Genomic DNA, 21049 nt, shown 5'->3' on the forward strand with positions numbered 1-21049 from the left:
CAAATTGGAAAATATGACACACATCCTATTCTTTGGTCTTATTCATTTTTAAGATTTTCTTTTCCTTTCCTGAGATGAGATTATATTTTTTTCGGCTAATTGTTTTCTTCTCAATCTTTTAAGCTTTCTTCTGTAACTCCAGTTATATTGCAGGGTGGTTTTGAGCTCAAACAAAAAGTCTATAAATTACGTGGGATGAAAACGTGGCCATAATAAATAAATAAAAATGAGATATCACAAAGTCCAATCGAGGGAATCAAACCGAGGAAAATCGAACGGTGTATAACTGAACCGATCTATTTCTAGTTAATTGAACAATGGTTCAGTTTTGTATTTCAGAAAATTGAATGTATCGGTTCAGTTTTCGATTTAGCCAAAATTAAAAAAATCAAACCGTTGTGCACTGCTAGTTGTTGATACCGGATGCAAGCATTGTAACAAAATGAAAAATTCCAAAGTTTATATCTAATCTACAGGAATAATTATAACACTATATGTTTTTATTTTCATCGCTTTACTTTCTAATGTATACGATATATTTACCTGGTGATTTTCTTCTCTAAATTATTAAGTAAAAAATCTCTCATTTTTCCAATCTCAAACTGTCCCCCCTAATAGTTCTTTAATACATACATATTAATTTTTTTAATACATACATATATTTTTTAGGAAGAAAGAAGATTATGTGGAGCTAGAAAAGTCTATAAGCATGTGTGTATATAAGATAAAAAAAATTACTAAAACTTTTAACTAATTGACCTCGAAACACAATCGAATTTTTTTGTTTTTATTTTTCCTATAAATAGACTATAATACAAGATATAAAGGGGGAGATTTTGGGTGAAATATCCTACGAAAAATTAAGCGAAAAAAAAAAAGAAGAAGATTACTTTGCAGTTTGCACTGATTATTATTAATGTTTGAAATTTAGAGTGATAATGTTATTCCACCTACTCGTGTTATTATTGATCATTATTTCAACTTCTTTTTTTCCTACAGTTTTGGCCTGCCAACAACTTTATAAAGAGAATCTGCAATTTTTTAAATAAGCCACCCAAAACTCACCCATATTGACAAAAATTATTAAAAAAACTAAATTAAACTAAAATACGAGCACGGAGAAGAAAAATAAATCCATATACAAGTCAAACAAAAAAAAAAAGAAAATAAAAATCAACCACCAACCAAAGTATTAGTTGCTGTTCAACTTCAGCCCTCTGTATATAAAGTTTAAATTTATCAATTACATCAAAACTAATAATTTAATTTCGTACAGTGAAAATTTTCTCACCCGCATCCAGATGTCGCCCAGATACGGCATCGTTCAGTGCCGTCCAATGAAAACAGTCTGTCTCGAATCTTGAGGCAAAAGCACTTCCGTCACCGGCTATCCTCTGTTGTCATCCGCACCATACTTATCATGCAACTTCAAAATATATCGAGGATCTCGAGGATCGAACGGTTACAAAGCGGGCACGATCCTCGATTCAACCAAAGCTCCCTCGAACACACTCTGCAAAAAGTGTGCCCACATGGGATAAACGCCGCTCCCTTTTTTCTCCCCATACACACGCAGCACACCGAATCATTTCCCGCCTCTTCTCTCTTTTTTTCCGCCACCCCGCCACCGCCGTCCGTTTCTTCCAAAAGCCTCAATAACGACACTCTCAACGGCGTTCCGGTTACCGCTATTCCGGCCAGTGAATCGAACTCGTCGTTATTAGGTTCCACCAAACCTCCCTCCGCTCCTCGTGGCGACGCTCTTAAACGACGCTCCGCCGCCAGAGCGGTGGCCAGGTTCATTCCCGACGGCGCCGGAGACGAACCGGAAAACGGACTCAGGCAACTCCGATCCAAATCCCTCTCCTCCGGAGACGGGCGCGTGTTCATCACCTCCGCGTCTGGTACTCTCCGGTCATCCTCGTCGTCGTCGTCGTCGTCTCCACCTCTCACGCTCACCGCCGGCGGCCGACACCCCCAAGTAGCAACACCACCACAACAGCCCATGACCTTGAATCCGAGGCGTTGCTTAAGAGTCCTCCGCCGCCTCCCTCCTCCATCGACACCGTCGTCCATTTGCTCGCTCAGAAATCCCCAAATCGTCCTAGCCTCCCTCTCTCGCCGCGCCGCTTCCTGTAAAATCACACTGAGGAGACTCATTTTCCCCAAAATATTCAGAGAGAAAATTCGAATAAATTAAATCAAAATCGTTGCAACGAATCGACGGATTGGGGGAAATGTATAAAGTTAGTTCGGATTAGAATAAACGTAACGGAGGGGGAGGCCTACCTTTAGCCATGGAGATCTCGTGAGTTTCTTGAAAGATTCTGATAAATCCACCTCTCAGTTTAAGTTGGGGGAGCCCCGTAATTGAAACGAACAAGAAAAATACAAGAATCGTGAGGATCTTAAATGCAGCTTCGAAAATTAAGAGAGAAGAGAAGAAGACAAAGCGATTGAGGAAGTGGAGGCGATTTACAGTTTACGGAGCCTCTCTGTTTCTTTCTTCTTAATTTCTTTGGGAAATGCGGCACCACACACATTGGACTGCTAAACAATTATAATACTGTTAATGAATTTATTAATTAATCTTCAAAATCAACTTAAAGTAGGGGTTTCAAACTTTAATTATACATTTTGTTTGATTATTTGGACAGGGCGGTCTCCCTTCGCCGGCCGCCCTGAAGTCAACAGCCATTGAGGCCGGCGTCGGAGGTCGGGTTCAGGTATATATGTATCAAATTAATAATGCTGGAAACGAGAATAATAAGACGTGTGACTTATATTTAAATATGACGATTTTTAAAATAATTGAAAATATATTCATGTTATAATATGATTTTTAAATATAATTAATAGGCAAGATAAACATTATTGTTTAATTTTTTTAAAAATTGTAGCACAGCTGTATGTGTATATGAGTATTTTGTTAAAATTACTTCGGGTCAACACATTTAAAACACGTTTCCGAATGCTAAAATTCAAGCACTTGTGAAATTACATAAGTTTGTGACGTTAGTGGTCAAAAATTGTTTTGCGACTCTGGAGAACAATGGATGCTTGGAAAACAAAGTTTTCTCTAATAATTTGGACGATCAGTGGACCTTTTGATCTAATCACGTAGTGCATTTCGAACCTTATCTATTGAAGGTCATACCTGATTCCGATTTTGTGTACTCTACAGGTTGATTTTTGGTAATGAACTTTCCGACAAGCATAACAGACAGTCAGGAGCCCTATCGAATCCTCCTCGTGTAAATAGAGGGTCTCGTTCTAACATCAGGTACATAATCCAAGTTATTTTTATACTAAATATCAAACTATATTGACTTGATTAGCATCAGTGTCAGATTCTCTAATGCAACCTTTTCTCAATAACCCCTTCCAACTAGACCAAAAATCTCCATAAATCTCTGAAATTAAAATTATACATACTGAAGGGAAACCGTCCAAATAAAAAAGGATGATACATATATGCCATCTTGAGTTGGTATTTATTTTCCTTAATTTATTTTTTTTAATAAGGAAGGAAGAAAAATATCAGATATGTTTGTGAACTTTTCACTTTATATCTAAAAAATAACTCTCAAATTTGTGCCTTAAAAGTTGACTTTTTAATTTTGTATTTTTCGTAGATCTTTTAACTTAATCGACAATTTTTTATATTCACACATTTATTATGCATCAAATTGAAAGTTTAAAATTTTATTAGATATAAAAAATCTATTTTATGTTTAATGGACTCGCTAATTAAAAATATGTTAGTCACAAAGTTTAAAAATTTATTAAGGAACCGATTATACATGGAATTTGAAGTTTAAAGATCATTTATAATTTAATTAAAAAATATATAAATAAATATCATAATTGAAAACAACTCCTTCTAACTTTTTGCAAATCTATAATTACTTTACTGTACAAATAAAAATGTTAAATCATTGCTAATAAGATATGAACTATCATTACTAAACATTAAATCATAACATATTATTGATATTATGCTCCACTAATTACTAAAGACTAAATCATAACATATTATTGATATTATGCTCCACTAATTACTAAAGTTTATATTAAATAGTCAAAGTCAACATGAGTCTGATCCATGGATTAAAACATTACACTAAATTAAGTATAGTTCAACTTATTAAGACATAATATAATCTTCTGCGAGACTAAATGTTCGAATCCCTACTTCATCACCTACTCCATCATGTACTAAAAAAAATCAAAACATTACTTTCCTCGCTAAAAATTGGAAGTTAAAATCATTCTCATACTCTTTTGAACTAATACTATAAAGTAGTAACCAACATATTAATAATCCAAGTAAATGTAAAAGTGTCACTTCTCTTTATGGGATCCCTCCCTTAATCGGAAAGGAATTCATTGTTTTGGACGAGCAAGGGTAGGGATGATGAAAAATATATATGTTCCGTTTTAATTTCGGATATGAAATATGCCTATTGTTTTTTATAGTATAGATGTAAATATATTATAAACAGTCACCTTAAATATATATTTTGTTTTTTCTCACTCCCTCCACTTATTCTCCATTTATTCATATGAAAATTTGGTACGCGCCTCACCTCGAATATGAAACTCCTAAACTAGTTTTGAACCTAAATTTAAATTATTAACTTTCAAATAAAATTACATGTCACAATTGAATTAATGGATACAAAAGATTATTTTTATTGAGGAAAAATAGTTTATAAATATAAACGAATAAGAATGATACGACATGAATATGGGTCACAGACAATTGTCTCTGACATATGGTGGCTTTATTTAAAAGAAATATTTAGCAATTGGCTTGACATTTTGATAACGTTGATGGTAATGTCATTTTTTTAAGAGGGAAAATGACTGATAACTGATAAGACAATCATTAAGACGTCACAAGTCAACAAATTTATATGTTAAATATGAACAATAAGTGTACAGTACCAAAGCGAGCATAGCTCATCAGTCATTGACATATACCTTCATTCACAAGGTTGTGAGTTTGAATCAAAATATCAAGTTTTATTTGTTGTAGAGAGAAAAACAAAAACTAAAGCGAGCATAGTTCAATATTAATCGACATATGTCTCAGACCAAAAAATTTGAATTTAAAAAATATAAGAAGAAATTTTTTCGGAAAAAATTGGAGAGGATCAGACAGAGAAAAATAGGAAAGACAAAAGTGAGACAAACAAAAAAAAAAAATTAGAAGAGGATGAGAAAAAAAAGGAGATATTGACGAGATATTAAAAATTAATAAATAATAAATATATGCTATTACAGATGGGTGTTCATGTAGTGCTTCTGAATTCTCTGATTAATGGGTCGGTTCTGGACCAGCAGAAGCTTGACATGACCATGCAGTTACACATCTGAGAACTGGGACGTGAGTGAATGTGGGTTATTACAGATTGCTCGGCTTGAAATTGGGCCAGCCCATTAATATAAAGCCCGCTGAATGTCCATTTGTTAGCAGGCCTCTGTAATTTTGTTGTGCAAATAATGTATATTCTTTTATAATAATTTTTAATTTAATCCAAACCTTTATCTGTTAACAGTCCCGGTTAAAAACACAATCTTAACTGAGAACTCAAACCTACCCGTGTTTTCTTCGTGGTAAAATCGTTACTTTGTTTGTGTATTTAAAAAGTGAGATATTAAAATTTGAACTTCGTGACTACAAAGAAAATAATAGATGTCATTTAATTTTAAAGTTGTACTCTCATGTTCAGTAAAGGATGCAGGACTTAATGTCAGAGATTTGAATTTACCCTGAGATAATTTTGAACGTGTATACGTGTGTGTGTGTCCTTTTAACTTTCAAATTTGTTTCTAATATCCTTCATAAACTTTAAACAACTTTAAACAGTTACAAATAAGTATGTGACGTAACTCTTGAATTTTAAAAATAGTCTTATAGATTGGAAATAATAGATTAAGAATATATAATATATAAAAAAAGTTTATATATACACATATATATAAGAATTTTGCCTACTTTTTTTTTGCTTGACAGGATTTTATTTAGACTTTACAGAATTCAAATTAAAAAATTAGGTAAATTAGAGTAATTAAATTTCGAAAAACCCATAGGTTATAGAGAAGAAAAAAAACATTCCTACAATAATTTATAAAAAAACAAAGTTACCTATCTAATGTCAACATATAAATTGACAATAAAATAAAGTATTGAAATTATCGGTAATAATTAGGCTAAAGAGACGATAAAAATATTTGTATAGTAATTCTTTTAAGTTAAAATAAGGTGGTAGTTGCACCATTTTATAAGTGTTTGAAGAAAAAGTTACTTTTTTAAAAAAATTATATTTTCTATAAATAAACGACAATAAAATCACAAATTCTATGATTTTGTTTCTTTTTAAAAAGTGTAAATATTTATATAAAGAGAATCTGTGGAAGGAAGTAATAATTTTGGAAGGAAGCATAATTTTTGGAAGGAATAAATAATTTTGGATATCAAAGGAAGCAGTTGTAGAACGCTCAAATATGGCCGAATTTGGGATGACAAGGCCCGGAGACCATGGTTCTAAATATTCGTCAATAGGTCGATATTTCCATTGACATATCCATACTTTCATGGGCTCGACATCGACATGAGGGGTAAATCAACATTTTCATCCTACTACAATAAAATGGACAAAATATGAAAAGTATCAACAAAATATCACTAATATATACATAATATTAATATTAATTATTTTTAACTAATTTAGAAATAGGAAAATGTTTATTTGTTATTTTAAATATTTGTTACGATTTTTTAATTTTTCTAACTTTTACAAAAATATCCATCGATATTGACATTTTATCGATATTTTCATGAAATTGAGAACTCAATATTTTTATCGACATCGACATCGGCATTTAAAACATTGCTGGAGACGCATACACCATTGAGCTTGACGACTTTTCTTTTCATCCTTAATTTTAACTTGTCTTCAAGTGGTCTTGTGGTGAGCTTAAAGTAGACCAAAAACTTCGAGGTACAAACTCCACCCTACATTTGTTATATTGTTTTCTGTATATATAATGCAAATTGCACAACCATTCTTAATTGTTAAATTTGTACCATCAGATTTTCAATTGTAAATGTTAAACGTGAAAAAACTATATCCTCAAATATTTAATTGTAAAAATTAAAACCTCAAATTTTTACGAGGAGGATTACGTTTGAGAGTTTCTATAGACATTAATAGTTATAGGTGCAACTTTTCTGCTAGTAAAAGCTAAATTTATAATTGAAAGTTTGGAATTACAATCATAAGAATCATCGTAATTTAACAGTGATTTGTGCAAATTGTCAAGAAAGCAAAAAAAAAAGAAGAAAAAAAAAAAGAATATCACATCACATGTCACCAACGTTAAAAGAAAGTCGTGTACTACAACCCATGTGAAACATACACGATTGGCCAATGGGCTCTTCCGAACTTTCCCAGTTTTTAAAATTGTTTCCACAAAAATATAAGTTCGAGTTTATGACTAACAAGAACTGGTAGCTGCCAGTTGTCAAGTGCCACTAGCACGTGCATCCGAAAAATTACACGTGGACCCCACTTTTACCCCATATATTTGTTGGGAAGCAGCAATTGAAGTCGGACAAGGAACCCTCTATTATGTATATTAGGATTGGTTTTTAATATATATTTTCAATTAAGAGGTTGTAACCAACGATCATGGGATGACCCAAATGTTCAATGAAGGCCAATATCGAATGAGTTCAAATCATATCAAATGTAGTACGGAATGGTTAATTAATATATGTGATTTTTTTACAAATTTTAATTTATATATTCTTCCCCATTTTCATTTGTATATTTTTAAAAATAAGAAAGAATGTTTATTTATTTTATTTGAAATTTTATTTTTAAATAATTAAATAATTGTTTTGTCACATTTAATCAATATTATAATTACATTACATTTGTTACCCATTTTTATTTGTAGCTATATTTTCAAATAATTAATGAGCTGTTTTGTCTCATTGAAATATTATAATTAAAACTTACTTGTTAAACGCATTAAGAAATTGTAAGCATTATTAAATAAGAACAAAATTTAAAAAGTAGATACTTAGCAATACTTTATATTTAAGCAACATATGTATGCATGTATATTACAAAAGATAGGACAACATTTCATTAAAAAGAACTTAAGTGTGCAAATGAGAAATACAACTATTAATCAATAAAAGACAATAAGCAATATTGATATGATATTGAAACTTACCATAAGAAAAGTTTCCAGAAGAGATGTCTCATATAGTTTAAAGATATAAAATTGTTTAAATATAAATTCTACTGTTCGAAGGAAGTGAAACAAAGGCAAGAATAAAAAAGAGAAGAAAGTGAAAATATCAACAAATTTTTTAATAATAACAATTAAAAAAAGGAAAAAAAAAAAAATGAGGACATTTGGTTTGATGGGAGAAGAATGAAAACTGAAAAACAAAAAATAAAGAAAAAATGAGAAATCACATATAACAATTAAATATGAAGATGATAAAATAAAATGCCGTCTAATAAATTAGTTATAAGTATGTGAATCACATTTAAAAAAATATATAATTTTTATTTGTATAATAACAGACAAATAGCACACTTTAGAGAGCGAGTAGGGAAAATTTTGTAGTACAGGAGGATTGGAAAATTTTCCGTCTAGAATTCATTCATTTGGCGCCTCACATGCTTCTGGTTGGCTTGTTTTAAGCGGCCTTCTCTGTCCTCTGTACTCTTCCCTGCCCAAACTCTATCGCCACGTGTCGCAGTCTGAACACACCACGTTGCGTGCAAGTATCAATCAGCCAAGCTCATATCTGCCCTCCAAAACATCGGCAATGACTTCAGAATAATCGCGAACAGCAAGGGTAGAATAGTCTTTTCGCGCTGCCTTTCGGATTTATTTAACCCTCCCTCTCATTTGCTAGTTTTGAAAGATTTTAAGACGTAGCAGTTGTTTGTTGCTGCATTTTGTCTGCCTGATTTGGAGAAGTGGAGAAAAATGGCGTTTGTTTCTCAATTCAATCAACTTCCGTGCAAGACTCTCTCGCTGAATCCGCCGCACCCTCAGCTGTCCTCTAAGCCGTCGATTTTCACCATCAATTCGATTGGCACCGGCGCCAGAGCGGCGGGGAAGTCAGCGATCTCGGCCAGGGAATTCGTCTGGGCTAGACCTGCGTTCAAGGTCCGTGCTGTGGAAAATGATGACGAGTGGGGCTACGAGAAGGAGGAGCCGTTCGGCGATGGGTCGGGTGTGGCGGTCGCTGAAGAGGAGGAGAAGCCTCTGGAGCCGTCGGAGATTTATAGACTGAAGAAGGCGTTGGTGGACTCGTTTTACGGGACCGATCGTGGATTAGGAGCCAGTAGCGAAACTAGGGCGGAGATCGTTGAGCTGATTACGCAACTGGAAGCGAAGAACCCCACACCAGCTCCCACAGAGGCCATATCTCTGCTTAACGGCAAATGGATTCTCGCGTAAGTTCCCTCCACACGCCCAATTCATCGCAGTACCAATAACCTAGTTGATTATACAATTCATGCTTAATTCCTTCTCTGACAGTACAATTTATAGATAGCTTCGTCAATGAACTTCGTAGTTGGGAAAAAACCCGAAGTCAACAGTACCTGGTAACTTTGAGATGGATGAGAAACTAGAACAAGTTTGATCTCATTACTTAGTCTGCTGAGATAATCAAATATCTAGATTATTTCCTGTTGAACCTTCATACTTTGTTATATATTTGTTCTAAATTCTTGTACAAGTCGGTTCTGATTGTCATATTTGGAGTCCTATGAATCTTCCATGTGGTGTTGTAGCTTCAGCAGTTTTCAGTTTGGCATGACATATTGTTATGAGTTAAACTAGAAAACTACTAATCAGATCCAGGGACCATTCAGTAAAAGTTTCCTTTACTTTTGGCCTCTGTGATTGGATTTAGACTTGGTGTTGTCCTGACATCTGGTCTTGTATCATCTTCTTTTATTGTGTTGATCAGATTTTTATTTAGTCTGGAATCTATATTAATACTACAAGATGATCAGTAAGCATCTCTGTTATGTTAATTTTTTGGTTATAACTTAAGCTTCAAAAAGTAAAGAGTCTACATAAAATTTTTTTTCACCTGACATGCCCAAGAGGTAATCTATATAACATTTTAGAAGATAATCAGATAACCTCATTTTTATTTTTCAAGTTCAAATCTTTTGTTTTGAAGCTTGAAAATCAAAGGGAAAGAAAAAGATTGAGTTGAACCCCCTTACACCCTTAGTTGAGGTTGATAGTTTTCACTTTGTTGGTAACAGGCATGATGCCTGTACTCTTGTGCCGCTGTGCAACCATCAATTGTGTCATTGTCTTTCAACAGTTACAGCATTTCTGCCTTTCAAACTTTTAGTCTTCTTAAGTTTCTTGTGATTAATGTTTGGCGCTGTAGGTACACATCTTTCTCGGGTCTGTTCCCGTTGTTGTCTAGGAGTACATTGCCATTAGTCAAGGTGGAAGAAATTTCACAGACTATTGATTCAGAGGGTTTCACTGTCCAAAACTCTGTCCAGTTTTCTGGTCCTCTGGCCACCACTTCCATTAGTACAAATGCGACATTTGAAGTTAGGAGTCCCCAGCGTGTACAGGTAAGCTATATACTGTAGAGAAAATCAGGTTTTCTCGTCTGTTGGGGTGATTTCAACTCTTTGACTTAGTAATCAGCTAATATTTATTTTCATACTCAACCTATTTTTCCAGATCAAGTTTGAAGAAGGTGTCATTGGGACTCCCCAGCTGACGGATTCACTAGTAATACCAGAGAATGTAGAGTTTTTTGGACAGAAGATTGACCTTACTCCATTCCATGGCATCATATCCTCCATCGAAAACACTGCTTCATCTGTAGCAAAGACAATTTCGAGCCAACCACCAATCAAGTTCTCAATCTCAAACACCAAGGCGGAGTCTTGGTTGCTAACTACATATCTTGATGAAGATCTTCGAATTTCCCGGGGAGATGGCGGTAGTGTGTATGTACTCATCAAGGAAGGCAGTGCTCTCTTATCCCCCTAGATACCATTATCCTCCTCGCCATATTCTACTGCTCCAAGGAGAGGATGCAGTTTTATAAAGGGTTTATAGGAAACTGAATTATCATCTAAAGATGCTATAGTGTGTTGTAGTTGCTCCTGAGAAATAGTAAATGGAATTCCCTTCAACCGGACCTTCAATTAGCCGTTATCTTCTGTTAAAAGTAGTCACTTGCCACTTGAATTACTGTTGGTGAAAAAAAAAAAAAAAATCTGTACCACTCCAAACAATTAAGGAAAGTCAGCAGATAAAAATACTAATCAAAGTAAAATAGAAGGTCTGAAAAGTTCATAGGAACAAAACGTGCCCGCCCTCTCTCTAGATGCAACAACCTTTCAAGAAATCTTGCATGCAGTTAATTTTGGTTACCCAAATTTTCAAATATGCCAGACAAATAGGAATTTAAGGAGTACTTGAGGGGGAAAAAAAATCTTTAAATCGTCTAACGAACTCTTGTAACTACTGCCTTGATATTAGCATTTTCTTTCTGGGTCTTTGTTAAACCATATACTTCATGACTTGATTTCAGTGGATATTTCCGTGGAGTAACCTCAGAAATTACTACGAATTTGGGGATCGATATAATTACTCAGCTTCAAAACAATTTACCATCTGATCATTTCGAGAAAAGGAAGTTTATAGGATCTAAAAGTGAAAGACTGGAAGATGGATAATGGTGGTCCATAAAAATTTCCTCACTGAAAACTCAATGAGAAAACAGAGCAAGAGAAAGACTGAAAACGACACCTTTCTTTGAAATCGGTCGCATGAGAAAAGGGATTGATTCTTCGTGATTAAGTTCATCAATGAAGCTAATCAGGTAAGATTGTCTGCTTATTCACTGTATAACAAGAACCATTCAATTGGCTTTGGATTGTTTTGATCGAGTCACATCAACTTATTTTCACTTCGTTTTAATTAGAGAACAATAATCGAGGAGAATCCTACTCCACCCATTGAGAGACCACTGATAGGCACATGATTCATCCAGAAGTTTCCGGTTTTCAGTTTCCGTATCAATCAGAGTCCAATTTTATTTATAAATTTGGTGTTTCTCTCTGAATTCTTGCTATTGATGAAGAAGAAGGAAAATTAGACACGTGTAAGAAAGAATGCTGAATTCCCTAACAATGGCGTTTACAAGCCAAAAACAAACTGCTGCAAACTTCATGGAACACCTCTAAAATGACATCATGGCACTCTTCAGAGTTCATTGAGATATAATAGTTCAAGAGGTTCCGCAGATCCTTTGGGTCATCAATTCGATTGGCCAAAATCATCTCCATCATCGAAACTCTAAAATCCTCTCTTGGGTCATCAGAGCACTTCTCCATGGCCACCATTACAACAAATTTGGTCTCTTCAGTACTCCTCTGCTTCCTTCTCTCTTTTCCATGCCTTATCTCTCGCCTTTCCCTGATCATTTGGTCGAGCCTCTCCTGAACCATGGCGTGGGCGATGCTGGAGACCGATGGGAATTTCTCAGAGCTGAAGCTTTCCGCTTCCTCTGAAGAAGAAACGCTCAGCCTGCAACCGCAGCCGCAGCCACAGCACAATGCTCTGTATCCTCTCTGCTGCTGCTGCTGCTTCCGTTGGCTTGAGGCTGATGCTCTCATTCCTGCTACTTTGAAGGGGATTTGAGGGGAAAATAATCATTTATGCACAATTGGCAAAGTGGGTCTTGTCAAACAATAATTCTTCAGCTTTGTATTTAGAATGTTTCAGTGAAGAGAGGAGGAAGAACAGGGAGGGAACAGGAATTGGGGGCAAGAAATGATTATGCTTAAGTAGACCTCTAATAATTTCCTTTAGAGGGAATCATGAAAATGGAAAGCTTTTTTGATGAATTTTTCTTTTGTGAGGGTGGGTGGGTATGGAAGGGGAGAACTGTTCAGTGCATCTATGGCGACTGAGTGGTGTTGATTTCACCATGTCTCTAAATTACACTAAAAAAAGAATGGTTTTGATTATTGATATATATCCACATTTGTCGCATGGGGGGATCTCTTTTTCAAAAAGAGATGGCAAAAGAAGGTTTTGGGTTGGCTTCTCACATGCCTTCTAACTACCAAGTTTATAGACCACTTGATGAATTATTTCAAAAGAACTGATAGTCGAGTACACAGGCGAGCTCGATTCTCGAGAAATCGACAGGTGGAGTTCAGTTGAAAGTTGTACTTTTTTAGGCCAAATTGCTTCTTGTTTACTTGAAAAGTTTGAATTTTTTACAATGGGTTTTTTAGTTTGGGGAGCTGCAAAATTTAGGAAGAATGTGGGAAAAATCTAAATCAGGATTCTATACAGCTGGTGGGAATATCTTTCCATATATATCATGTCGTGTCTCTTGCTCTCAAAACTTACCATAACAACGTGAATTGATAGCAAACTTTAATGACGACACCACGTTTTGTTATAATGAGGGACGACATCCCGATATTATTATTCACATCAAGTTTTGTTTTTTTGCCTTTATGTTTAGTTATGCTGAGGCCTGGAACGACGTCATTTCATCCATCTCTGGGCCAGGCCCAGGCCCATTTACGATGGGCCCATCATGGGCTTACCTGATACTTGGGCCGTTGAAAACGCAACCCACAGAATCGAATTTGGTACCCTAAACCAGCCTCAGGCCATTCACCCAATCGCTGAGACAACGCACACCGAAATTATCGAGTCCAAGCTGAAAGACTATTTTACCCATTTTCAACGGCATTTCGGTTCACTATCACAATGTCCAGTCCAGACAATTCGCTATATTTCAGGCGTTTAACCAGCAGAACCGAGATCATTGTCTCGCTCTTGCACCCCTTCTCTTTCCCTAGTGGTCCTGTCTGCTCTAGTTACAATGTCAATTTCTGTCGTCTACAATGGTGCTGCCGCCGTCAACTCCTCTCCCGCGCCCGTGCCCGGCCGGGTCTCCTCCGTGTATAGCGAAGTCCAGTCGAGTCGTATCGACCACAGTCTTCCTCTACCTTCTGTTCTCAGAAGTTCCTTTACGATCGTCGATGGGCCCCCGAGCTCTGCCGCTGGCAATCCAGGTACTCTGTTTTAGCATTTACTCTCGGGATCTATTTGTATGTTGGTGTTATTAGATCATATTGTGTCTCTTTCTTTCGATCCTTGAGGAATCTGGTTGTCTGCCTGCTCAATCAGGAAATGAGCTTTTAGTTTCTTTCTAGCAATTCAAACGGGATGAGTAATCGTGGAAGCAGTTGCTTAGAGTTTGGGTTTTAAGTTCACTGCATTCATATTTCTGTGTCTGTTTCTGATCTCACAGATCTTACGTGAATTTTTGCTACATGGGTCTTGTATCTCCTTCCATAATTCCATTTCGGTATGAAACTGGGACGAATACTAATATTTTAGGGGTTTTTATTTTTATTTTTTGCCTTGTTTTAATCCAGACGAGATAGCGAAGCTATTCCCTAATCTCTTCGGTCAGCCATCGGCAAAATTGGTGCCATGCGATTCCAGCAAAGTTCGACCGGATAAGAAGTTGAAGATTGGTGTCGTGTTGTCTGGAGGCCAGGCCCCCGGAGGACATAATGTCATTTCTGGAATTTTTGGTAATGATCATTTTACATTTGTTGAATTTATTTTGATAATTTATATGCAAATCTACTTTGAACTAAATGTTTCTTTTATTCTTTGGGTTTTAGTGATTTTAAGTCTGTATTGGAAACAGATTACTTGCAGGATCACGTCAAAGGCAGTGTATTATATGGCTTCAGGGGTGGCCCTGCTGGGATTATGAAATCTAAATATGTGGAGTTGACTTCAGAGTATATTTACCCATACAGAAACCAGGTAAACCCTAGAGAGCTTCTCAAGTTTGAAAGTTTGAATACTTCTAATGATGTTGAAATTGATGATGATTCTTGGTAAACAGGAAAAATAACATTATTAACATTTTGATTTTCCTCGTCTGCAAATTCTTTTCAGGGTGGGTTTGATATGATATGTAGTGGGAGGGACAAAATTGAAACTCCAGAGCAGGTGAGACTCTCTTTTGCTTCTCAAGGGTGTGACGTTTTGTCCATGTGACTTGGATAATGTTAGTATATATGGACTTTACTTACTTGAGTCGGGTGAATTTTTCAGTTCAAACAAGCTGAAGAAACAGTAAAAAAGCTTGATTTGGATGGGCTTGTTGTGATTGGCGGAGACGATTCAAACACAAATGCCTGTCTTCTTGCTGAAAACTTCAGGTGCGTATGAAGATAATGTCATGTGTCTCCTTAAAACAACATTGGCACTCTGCTCTATTTGGCGAAATTTAATTTTTTGTACATACATTGATTCAATTGTTTCTATTGTATGTTCTGTGAAGTAATGCCCGTTCTTCTGGTCAGGGGTAAAAATTTGAAGACCCGGGTCATTGGTTGCCCCAAAACAATTGATGGAGATTTAAAATGCAAAGAGGTGCCTACAAGTTTTGGATTTGATACAGCTTGCAGGGTAATTAAACCATTTATCTCGCCTTGTTCACATGTTATTGAATTCTTAACGTGCGCGTAATTGCTTTTGATGTTATTTAACATATCATTGTCCTATGATTGTTCGAATGCTTCTTTCAAGTATTATTCTCATTGTGAAAGTAAATATTAGTATCTTGAGGTATTTTGAAAGTGTTAACACATTTCCTTGAACATGAGATTTCTAACGAAGTAAAGCTATATATACTTGATATTACCTGCAGGGAGAAGAAAGTTGTTGTCTGGGTTTTACAGTTTGCCTAGATTTGACTGGCACTACTATGTTCATGTACCGCTACTAAAGAAGTTTATGTTTTCAATGTTTCAGATATATGCAGAAATGATTGGTAATGTCATGATAGATGCTAGATCAACTGGAAAATATTATCATTGTAAGTAAAATATTCAAGTTAAGAACCACAGTGTTGTCATTTACCTTATCACCATATTGTACCATGAAGGAAATCCGTTCTGTAATTGTTTGAAGTGGTGGTTCATTCCCTGGTTTAAGAGCAGCACCAAATGAATTTAAATAATAATTCCGTGATATAACTCATCCGATGCTGCAATTTGATGATCCTAGTTTCTAAATTCTCCCAAAATTGTAATATAGTCATCTATTTTCACCAAATGGATTAAAATGTCATGCTTTGTTTTCTATCCATGCATAATTTATTAGATGTTTGTCACCTCAAGAAGAGGCATTTATCGGTTGCCAATTTAAGTACGTATTTCTATGTAAGTGCTGTAGCATGGGTGTGGATCACTTACATTGGTCGGTAATTTTTGCTTTGTTGTGTTTCTATTAGCATATTTTTGTATATTTGAATCTGCAGTTGTCCGGCTTATGGGGCGTGCTGCTTCACACATCACTCTAGAGTGTGCCTTGCAGACTCATCCAAACATTACTATCATTGGGGAAGAGGTACTATCAACCTCTCGTCTGCTGCATTTTTCAATTGTGCTACTTTTTTGGGAAGGGGAACAAGGTTTCATTATCCAAATGGTGTCTTCACATTCTCTTCTTGCTATTGTAAATAATGCTAAATGCTTGTTTCATGACATATTTTAACATATCAAGCCTCTTAGTTAGATTATGATTGATCGAGAAACTTTGGTAGATGGTTATGAATTTTGCTGCATGTATAGTGTACCAACAACTAAGTTTTACATTGCTGTAGGTTTCTGCTCAAAAGCAAACGCTGAAAAGTGTTACAGATTACATTGTAGATGTTATCTGCAAACGTGCAGAACTTGGTTATAACTATGGTGTTATACTTATTCCTGAAGGTCTTATTGACTTCATCCCAGAGGTATTTTCTTGCTCATAAAATCTGTAATGGTTGTCTTCTTACCCTCATTATTAGCTGTGTGCTTAATGATTATATGTTCTTAAATGCCTTACAGGTACAACAACTTATTGCAGAACTAAATGAAATCTTGGCCCATGATATTGTTGATGATGATGGATTATGGAAAAAGAAACTCACTAGTCAATCTCTTGAACTTTTTGAGTTTTTGCCTCAAGCAATCCAAGAACAGTTGATGCTTGAAAGAGATCCACATGGAAATGTTCAGGTACAGTTATTGTATCTTTCTGTTTTTTGTTGTGATTGCCAGGTGTAAGTGCCTCTTGGTTAGATATGATATTTTCCTTCTTTTCTTGTTTAGGTTGCTAGAATAGAAACAGAGAAAATGCTTATTCAGATGGTTGAGACGGAGTTGGAGAAGAGGAAGAGTGAAGGTGTATACAAAGGCCAATTTAAAGGGCAATCTCACTTTTTTGGGTAAGAATTCTTCACTTTATTTGAGGACTGCAGTTTTCTTTCTTTCTATCTCTTTCTTTTTCTTTTATGGTACAACACTTAGCAGCATGGGAAAATGAGAATGTTACAACAACCCCTTGTATAATTTCAACTTGCAGCTATGAAGGGAGATGCGGTCTACCAACCAATTTTGATTCCACATACTGTTATGCATTGGGTTATGGTGCTGGAGCTCTTCTGCAGAGTGGAAAAACTGGACTAATATCATCGGTCTGTCCTGTTCTCTACTCATATACCATCGCTGCCCTCTGCAAACTCTTCAATAAAATATCAGTTTTCTTTACTCCTAATTTTGCTTGCAATATGTTTTCCCTATAGTTGGTAAATCTTTGTGCATATTCTGTGTTATTTACCAGGTGGGGAATTTAGCTGCGCCTGTTGAAGAGTGGACTGTTGGTGGTACCGCATTGACTTCATTAATGGATGTGGAGAGAAGACATGGTAGACTACAACTTGCTATCTTAGACTCTTTTATCTCCCTCATGCAGGGTCTAAATTTTAGTTTTTGTTTTCTTGTGTGGCCTCTTTTTTTCCTTCCCTATTCTGCATGCTCCCCGAAATGGGTTGTTCATCTCCATAAAGAATATGATTGACAACTCTAAGCTTCAGGTTGTTCCTTTCTCTTAATATATGGCTATAAGCTTTTTCCCGAGGGTTCTTGAATCTTAGTCTAATATATTATTTACCTGGGACTGTTCAAATGATTTGATTTTCACGTACTTGTATTGCTACTGAAGTTGTATTTTTGTGACAGGCAAGTTTAAACCTGTGATTAAAAAGGCAATGGTGGAGCTTGATGGTAAGGACTGTGAAAGGAAACATTGTTTTTTGAGTAATATCATCACTAGAATAGTATCCTACTGTTGTCAATCACTTTCATGAACTTATCTGCAACTGGAAAAAACTAAAAATAAAGTTTGATTCATGAATTATCAGGTGCACCTTTCAAGAAGTTCGCGTCATTGAGGGATGAGTGGGCATTCAACAACCGATACATCAGTCCTGGTTAGTAAACATTCAACCTCTATCATTTTCTTGTTTCCTGCTCGCCATTAACGAAAGAGAACAATCTATTTCCTTGTCATGTTCCTCTTTTGGCGGCCTTTAATTTGTTTTTCCCTTTGCATTTGCTAATATTTAAATGTGGATAATTGAAAAAAAAAAAATGTCAATAATGCCTTGAAGAAAAATAGCATGCACTGCTTCGATTAAATTATGACATTCCTCCTAATCGAAATTGCAGGTCCTATTCAATTTGTGGGTCCTGCTTCAAATGCTGTTAATCATACTCTCCTCCTGGAACTTGAAGCTGGAGCTTAAATTCAACTCCCAACTGTAGTTTTGGTTTAATGTTTCTTTCTTGAGGAAGATTTCTGCTTCTGAAGGCCTTTCTGTGTGACAAATTTTAGTAACCTAGTTTTCTTTAACCGAGTACACAGGCAATTATGTATTCCCATAATCATGGAAACCGTAGACTTCATTTTATTAGCACTGCTCTCAGTGGTGCAAGGTGTTCATCAAAATTGCCACACTTTTTTGCGGAATAATATTGGTTCTGTTAGTTTGATCTTTGATGGGAACCATTTCTTTATTATCATAGGGTTGTTTAAGTACTTGAAGTTCAAATGTAAAAAGATTATCTGACTATGACATCGTACCAGTTACAATACAATAATTGAAATGGCAGGACAAAATGTTTTTACTGCTCAGTTTATAATAAAACAAATAAGCATGAAACATTGTGGATGGTCTAATGGTCAATAAGAGCCATTGTAAATAGCAAAGGGAGTGAATGAGTATAAATCATGGTGTAGTCAACTACTTAGGATTTAATATTCGAGTTACCTCCAAATGCAATAGGGTAAGACGGTTAGTTCGAAATTAGTCAAGGTGCTCACATGATTAGTCAAGTGCTTACAAACTGACCCGAACACATATATAAAAAAAAGAATAATAATAAAACAAATAAGCATGTGGTGACAGGATGAAATATAAGATAACCCTTTAATTTCCAATCCAGAGTCTGATATATGAATCAGAAGTAGGACTGTTTTAATTAGCATCATATTATTATTATTGTTTTGAGATTCATGATTTGAATTGAGACTCTAAAGTCTGCCAATTTTCATGGATACAGTCTGCTAAAAACCAGGTCCACAAGCCTACCCATTAGCCAGCTAGCTTCTGTGTAACCTGCAAAATGGTTTAAACCCAAAAGCACAGATTTTCTCTTAGCTTTTTCTGCCACTCTTTTTCCTTTGCTTTTATAAGCCCCAAGGCAAAAAGTTAAAAACTTAAACAAATGTTTTGGTAATTGGTGTTGCCATGTTTCGAGTTTCTAACAACCCTTTACTTTTAAGCAAACCCCAAAAGTAAAAGCACTTTATTTCTCTTTCTCCCTCTTGAATCAGACGCTGCACGACTTGTTTTTCTCTCTTTTCAGGCTGTGTAAAATCCAAAAAGATATCTGAATCACATGATATGTATTTGTTTAATTTTGACCTTTAAATTCTAACCCTTCCACTAGTTAATGTGAAGCCATCACGTGCTTCCGCTCCCCTTCATGATCCATCCAACAAAACCAAACTCTCTACTTTTGATTACATAATAATACGAATCCTCAACCAAAATCTGTTGGTTTCTCCTTTTGACGTATTATGAAATGGGTTATAATACAAAAACTTGCTTCTTTGAAACCCATTTTGACGATACGTTTGTTTTTAGAAAAGAAAAAAAAAACCAACAAATGAGAAAAGGGAATGGAAAAAAATAATTGAATAATGAAGAAAGTGGTTAATCATTCGCCAATAAAGAAGAGGAGTATGGAAGAAAGGAAGAAGAGTGTGGTGGGCATGTGAGGCCAAAGTGAAGTGAATAATTGGAGGGTTTGTTTCAGAGAGTCCAACGTTAATTGAACGGGGAATTTGGAGGAAGCTGAAGAGAAGGGCACTGTGTGTTATTAATTGGAATACGAATAATATTGGATCCAAAAGTCAACAGCACCATCATCGAGGAAGAAGAAGAATAAAGACCATGCTCCCAACCAACTGCATGCAGCCACCTCCACCCACTTCCATTGCCTTTTTTAAACTTCCTTCTCTAAATTTCTATCAAATGAGAAGGAAATAAACGATGTAGGGTTTGAATTTTCACTTTAATATCGTAATAAGAACGAATAAATCATCGTTTAATTTTAAATTTGATTGAATAAATTTAATTTATATATTGAATATGTAACCTAAAGATTCCGTAAATAAACGTGGTCATGCAAAATTTTGTCCCTCTTTTAGAAAATTTACTGACTTCAACCCTGCATATATATAGATGGCAGAGGTTCTCATCCCGTCAAATTTCCACGAGGTTTGGCCTTCTATTGGTGGGAAATTCCTATTAAAAAAGACGTAAGAAATAGAAAATGCATCCTCGACCTCAAAGTCGAAGTTTCTCTGATGAATTTTTATTGACATTACTTCAACTTTTCATGAAGTCTAATGTTACTTTTGCAGTTATTCATATTTTAACGTTGGATAGCAAATTTTCTATGGTTGGAATTTAGGATTTTTTTTACTAGATGTTAAGTAATTTTGTTGGCTAGATTTTGATGATTTATTAATAATATGTCTTTAATTTTTTTAATATCTAATCGTCTTT

The 21049-nt window shown here is 35.3% G+C and overlaps 4 protein-coding genes across 6 annotated transcripts; 2 read left to right on the plus strand and 2 right to left on the minus strand.

Annotated features, from left to right (window-relative positions):
- Positions 1-1118: 1118 nt before the first annotated feature.
- LOC111005336 (uncharacterized) lies at positions 1119-2559 on the minus strand. 3 transcript variants are annotated; one of them, XM_022276801.2, is made up of 2 exons: positions 2290-2559; positions 1119-2133 (listed from the first exon to the last, which is right to left on the minus strand). In XM_022276801.2, exon 2 carries the CDS (start codon positions 2074-2076, stop codon positions 1429-1431), a length of 648 nt encoding a protein of 215 aa, XP_022132493.1. In that variant the 5' UTR covers positions 2077-2133; positions 2290-2559; the 3' UTR covers positions 1119-1428. The 3 variants fall into 3 exon arrangements, with proteins under 3 accessions (XP_022132493.1, XP_022132495.1, XP_022132492.1); XM_022276803.2 differs by having other exon boundaries at positions 1119-2146; XM_022276800.1 differs by lacking the exon at positions 2290-2559 and having other exon boundaries at positions 1119-2283.
- Positions 2560-8951: 6392 nt separating this feature from the next.
- On the plus strand, positions 8952-11240 carry FIB (fibrillin). The gene is made up of 3 exons (XM_022277233.2): positions 8952-9497; positions 10457-10652; positions 10765-11240. Exons 1-3 carry the CDS (start codon positions 9025-9027, stop codon positions 11077-11079), a joined length of 984 nt encoding a protein of 327 aa, XP_022132925.1. The 5' UTR covers positions 8952-9024; the 3' UTR covers positions 11080-11240.
- A 929-nt stretch (positions 11241-12169) lies between these two features.
- LOC111005650 (transcription repressor) lies at positions 12170-12728 on the minus strand. The gene has a single exon (XM_088123295.1). It carries the CDS (start codon positions 12711-12713, stop codon positions 12222-12224), a length of 492 nt encoding a protein of 163 aa, XP_087979421.1. The 5' UTR covers positions 12714-12728; the 3' UTR covers positions 12170-12221.
- An 859-nt stretch (positions 12729-13587) lies between these two features.
- Positions 13588-18965, plus strand: MEE51 (Phosphofructokinase family protein). The gene is made up of 16 exons (XM_022277232.2): positions 13588-14135; positions 14502-14663; positions 14783-14904; positions 15040-15093; positions 15199-15305; positions 15450-15555; positions 15901-15964; positions 16409-16497; positions 16754-16885; positions 16980-17150; positions 17244-17359; positions 17497-17608; positions 17755-17839; positions 18153-18197; positions 18335-18403; positions 18642-18965. Exons 1-16 carry the CDS (start codon positions 13943-13945, stop codon positions 18716-18718), a joined length of 1704 nt encoding a protein of 567 aa, XP_022132924.1. The 5' UTR covers positions 13588-13942; the 3' UTR covers positions 18719-18965.
- Positions 18966-21049: the final 2084 nt, after the last annotated feature.

The sequence above is a fragment of the Momordica charantia genome (assembly GCF_013281855.1).
Source record: "Momordica charantia cultivar OHB3-1 chromosome 1 unlocalized genomic scaffold, Mcharantia_2.0 BLBB01000001.1, whole genome shotgun sequence".
Taxonomy (NCBI): Eukaryota; Viridiplantae; Streptophyta; class Magnoliopsida; order Cucurbitales; family Cucurbitaceae; genus Momordica; species Momordica charantia.